Source organism: Capsicum annuum, chromosome 10, assembly GCF_002878395.1.
Source record: "Capsicum annuum cultivar UCD-10X-F1 chromosome 10, UCD10Xv1.1, whole genome shotgun sequence".
In the NCBI taxonomy this organism is placed as follows: Eukaryota; Viridiplantae; Streptophyta; class Magnoliopsida; order Solanales; family Solanaceae; genus Capsicum; species Capsicum annuum.
Window position 1 is genome coordinate 204,305,774 of NC_061120.1, and position 5,198 is coordinate 204,310,971.

The 5,198-nt window shown below is 31.9% G+C and overlaps 1 protein-coding gene across 1 annotated transcript; it reads right to left on the reverse strand.

Annotated features, from left to right (window-relative positions):
• Positions 1 to 661: 661 nt before the first annotated feature.
• LOC107845071 (heavy metal-associated isoprenylated plant protein 3) lies at positions 662 to 3,581 on the reverse strand. The gene is made up of 4 exons (XM_016689346.2): positions 3,436 to 3,581; positions 3,178 to 3,337; positions 2,338 to 2,573; positions 662 to 1,747 (listed from the first exon to the last, which is right to left on the reverse strand). The coding sequence occupies exons 1-4, from the start codon at positions 3,445 to 3,447 to the stop codon at positions 968 to 970; spliced, it is 1,188 nt and encodes a 395-aa protein (XP_016544832.2). The 5' UTR covers positions 3,448 to 3,581; the 3' UTR covers positions 662 to 967.
• Between the last annotated feature and the right edge of the window lie 1,617 nt (positions 3,582 to 5,198).

Here is a 5,198-nt window from a genome sequence, read left to right on the forward strand (position 1 = left end):
GCGGAAGACTAATTAATCACTTCTCTTGTTTTTCTGAATTTTAATTTCACTTATTATAATAACTATTTATAATTGTCTTTTAAAGGATGTATAACTCTCAAGAAAAAGCAACAAAAACACATGCAGTCAGCAACCTTAGCTACTGATCAAAGGTGAATCTTTGAAGCAAAGTCAAATTCATTGTCACGGCTAAAATGAACATGCATTTTAATTAAATGTAGTACTGTTAATTTTTGCTTATGTGCAGAAAATAAAAGAGTTAAAAAGCTGATGTTTTTGCAACTTTTTTTTGTGTATGTTGACAGAGACCACATTACAGTAAAGTGTAAAATACATTTTCACATTGTTATTAAATTTAGTTTTATAAATTTATAGAATAATTAGTCCTAGACAAATACCAAAGTGAATGTCATTGGCCATTTTGGGAGGCCATTTATTTACTACATGTCAAATTTGCTGGTCATGTGTTGACCTAACTAGGTTGTCACACTTTTCATTTGAGAGTTCCACATAATCGTCTTTCTTTGGATATATTTTGCTTTTAATATTTGCTTACATTGTGATTCTCTCAACTGGCTCATCGTGAAAATTAAACTTAATGGGAATTGCACTTTTTATAGTAGCACCAAAAGAACACAAAAGGTAAAGGAAATTATACAAATTGCACAAAAAAATGAAGTAGATTTATACCATAAACTAAAAACGTATAAGCCTAAACGAACAAATAAACCAACCTAACGGTCCTAAAAGTGGTTGTATATAGTCAAGAATCCAATGAATGCAATTGCCACAAAAATGACTTCAATTCAAGTCTTCCTTACTCTAATGTGAAAGAATAAATTGATCAAAAATCGACTAAACCACAAAAATGTAGTTTGATTGTTTCTCTCTAACCTGGCATTTCCTAACAAAAAAGCTATGATCTCTGCAATTCTGTGTACTTACGTTGATCTTTCCCTCAATAAGGTCACATGACGAAGCAAGCGTTAGGATTTTCATCGTTGAAACATTGAGGTGCAGTATATGGTGGTGGCACATAGCCACTATGGCCATAACCAATATCATGCTGTGTAGTTAATAAGTATGGTGGTGACACATAGCTGGAATGACCATAACCATGATTGCGGGGTGTAGTGAAGTGACGTGGTGAAATATAGCCAGTACGATGACCATAACCATGATCACGGGGTGTAGTGAAGTGCTGTGGTGACACATTGCCAGTACGATGATAATAACCATGATTGTGTGGTGTAATGAAGTATGGCGGTGACACATGGCCAGTACGACGACCATAACCATGATCGCGTGGTGTAATGAAGTATGGTGGTGGTGGTATATAGCCAGTTCGACCAGAATAACCATGATCGTGCATTGTCACACCATAATCTTGATTGTAGTAGTTGTGATTATACATTGGTGGCTTTGCATTGTACGTATTTGGACAACTGCAACCAGAGTAATATTCCATTTTGTTCGTCGCCTCTGCATTTTTCTCCTTTGGCTCTGTAATTTTACTTGCCACCTTCGATTCACCATCTTTCTTTTTTCTGCCATCGCTATCATCACCACAACCACCACAAACAACTTCTTTCTCCTTCTCCTTATCACTGTGGCCACCCGAACCGCCTTCAACTTTCCTTTTAAATTTAGGTTTCAAGTAAGGTGCGAGTTCCTTCATAACAAATCGCTTCACTCTTTGCGTAGACCCATCACAGTGCACCCGAACTACCTTTGTGTTAAATAGAACCTAAACAACCATCAAAAACAAAACAAATAATCGCAGAAAGTTAGAGAACAATTCTAAATAAACTAAGAACAAAAAATTTAATTAAATAAATATAAATATCAAACAGTAATTGCTATAACTCCTGGATAATCAATATAGGTAGAACACTATAAAGAGAGGCTGATGCAGCTATTTAGCTCTGAATACTTTCAATGCGGAATGAAAAATTATGTGCAAAAACTTATTCAACAACAATGTAGCCATTGTAATCCCACAAATAGGTCCAAGAGAGGATGGCGCGTACGAAACCGTACCAATGTAGAGAGGTTGTTCCGCTAGAAACTTGGTTCAACAAAACATATAAAAAACAAGTATGCGAAACAAATACAGTAGGCTAAGAAATCATGTTGAAAACAATGAATAAGCGAACAACAGCAGCGCCAAGAAAACAATAGTAATACCATAACACAAGCAAGCAAACAGCAAGTACTAATAACAATACTAAAAATAGAACTGGACAACGCTCGACCTCCTAGCCTCTAAATCTGCGATTTAAAATACAATTGATCTAATGCCAGAAATATTAAATATGGTAGTAGACAGTAATATACCTTTTTGGGCTTTTTATCTTCGGCTTTATTCTCCTCTGCCTTTCTCTCAACCTTCGCATCGGGTTTTTTCTCTCCAATGCCGGAGCTGGATCTGCAGTCATGTTTGGGCTGAGCAGAGAGGAGCTCCACCTTCCAATTGGTTTCTCCTTCCAACGTATCCCGAAGCCATAAGGGATCCACATTCCCTTTCACAATCAATTTTCCAGTATCGTAATCCGCCTTTACATTCTCCACACCTTCATTATAAACAAAAATAACTAATTAGTCCACCACTAAATCGCATAAAAATTTCACTATAATCACTAGGGGAATTCGGATTTTTATTTTTTTTTTGTTTAGTATAATCAGTAGCAGAGTCGGTATTTTGACATTCAAATACGAAAAAGTAAATTAAGACAGAAAGAAATCAAAGAGGTTCTATGCACTATTTATACATATGTATTAAAAAAAAAATTAATCATCTATCAAAAGTATAATTAAGTGGTGTTTGGCCATAAAATTTAGTACTTTTTTCGTAATTGAACTCCAAAAACACATTTAGCCATAACATTTCGTAAGCTGATCAATTCTGTAATTTTCAGAAATTCCAAAAACAATGTAAGACCGTTTTCCCTCCAAATACTCATGAAAATTCAAAAACAACTCTAATTTTTTCATGATCAACTACAACTACAATTTCCGAATATCATTTTTCACCGACTAAAAATCCAAAAACTAATTTTTACAATTTTCACAACAACATACTCAATATGAATTAATTAGTTAGAAAACTGAAGATCTCTAACTAGCAAATTATGAACTAAATCACATACTGATATTTCAATTAATTAAATTAATTACCTTCAAAGTCACCAACATAACGTCTAACTTTCTCAGCACATTCTTCACAATGCCAATCTAACTTTAACAGTATAGTAGTAATGCCATCGACGTCGCCGTTTTTCCCACCGCCGGCCGATTTATCTTCGGCGACTCCCTTTCCTTTCATTTTTCTGTTTTCCTAAAAAAATAAAAAAACATAATCGATCAGTACAAAGAGCAAAGAGGAGTAGTTTGGCGAACTGAAGCTTCCGCTACAACGAATGAATGTTAATGTACCTGATCACCCATTTGAAGAAATTGGAGAAATCTTCAAAATTGAATTCAAGGCAAAATTATATCGGAGTTTAATTGAGAGGAATTAAATCAATTATCAATTGATTGGAAAAAATTGAATAGAGAGAAAGAAAGACAAAGTGGAGAATATATAGAAATTTGAGTTGAGTTGAGTTTCCTATAATGTCACGGTTTTTAGGTTTTTTTTTTTAAACTTATTTTAGGAAAAAAAAAAAATTAATTGAAAACTACTTTGTCCCACTTACTATAGGAAGGAGACGCGTACGTGTTAGAACAATTAACTAAAATTAATTGTAAAGTTTATGTACAAATTTAGGGAGAATATGCACAAATAAGTTCATTTAAGGTAATAATTACTTTTTACTTGATTTTTATTGACTTTCATATTTTTGTAAGAAAAAAGATATTTATCGAGATTTACTTTATTAAAATAACTTTAGTAATTCTGTAGTCATTTCGTAGTAGGGACGATATTAAAAGAACATAATATTTTTTTTTTTAATTTAATACATTAAATAAATAAATTAATTAAAATAATTATTTTTAATAAAAAATTAAGTAAAACAGAACGAAGTAAGCTATTTTTTTTTTTTAAGAATTTGTGCACTCCAATTATTTCAGGCGGGGTAATTTGCATGTGCAAAACTTACCTAAAATTAAAATCCTTTTAAAGAATTTGTGCAAAAATGGTTTAGGGCAGAAAATAACATTTTTCACAAGTTAAGGTGGGTAATTTACATGTGCAGAACTTATCTAAAATTAAATTCTTTTAATGGATTTATGCAAAAATAGTTTAGGGCTATACTTCTAAAAGAAGAAAATAACCTTTTTCACAAGTTATGTTGATGAGACGTTAAATTTTCATTCTAGTTTATTTTATTAAATTAAATTGTTTAAAAGTTTTGTTGATTCAATTATCTCAGGTGATCATCACTTAAACATAAGGATAAGGAATAAGACGTCTAAGAAGGAATGTCAAGAAGGATTTCAATCTAATTTGGTTCAAAGTCAGTACTCAGTAGTATTATGGCCTTCGAATTGAAATTTCTAACTATAAATAACTGAAAAAATCACCTCCATTCTCAATCTATGTTGTGATACGAGGAAGTATCATAATAAAGTCAAAATCATGATTAAAGTCGAATAAAATAAAAGAAGAATAAAATCTGCTCCTTGATGTTTTTGGACTTGCAACGAATCTAATAACAAGGAAGACTTTCCAATATCCCAGGGCGGCGGCGAACCTTCTATATTCATAAGTTCTACTGCATGTACAAAACTTAACTTGTTTTTACCTTTTGTTTTTTTGGTTAAAAAAGGAATATTAAATATAAAAGCTAATGACAACGACAAAGAAGAAAAGAAATTGTAGCCCAGTAGCAAAATATGTGATACAAAATAGCAAGATATGAAATAAGTAAAGCAACATATGATAATACAATAATAATCATATATAATTTAAATTGTTGCGGAAGACTAATTACCTCTCTCTTTTTTTCAGCTTATTAATTACGTAATTTAACTTACAATAATCTTATTATTTCTCATCATAATAAGCATGTATCCACTATATGGTTTGTTTTTCTGTCTCATAATATGGCAAAACTAAATGCATTGAATTGCACTTTTATAATGGTTGTAAAAGAACACAAAAGATAAGAGGAATATTATACAAATAGCACAAAAGAAATTGAATTCTAGGATATCATAAACTAATAAAAAAACGTACAATTCTAAACGAACAA

Bases quoted from the DNA above. Each gene is read 5' to 3' on its own strand.
- LOC107845071 (XM_016689346.2), bottom strand. The intron at 2,574-3,177 runs GTAATTAATTTA...TTTATAATGAAG, and splicing joins TTATGTTGGTGACTTTGAAG to GTGTGGAGAATGTAAAGGCG. The intron at 1,748-2,337 runs GTATATTACTGT...ATGGTTGTTTAG, and splicing joins AAGATAAAAAGCCCAAAAAG to GTTCTATTTAACACAAAGGT.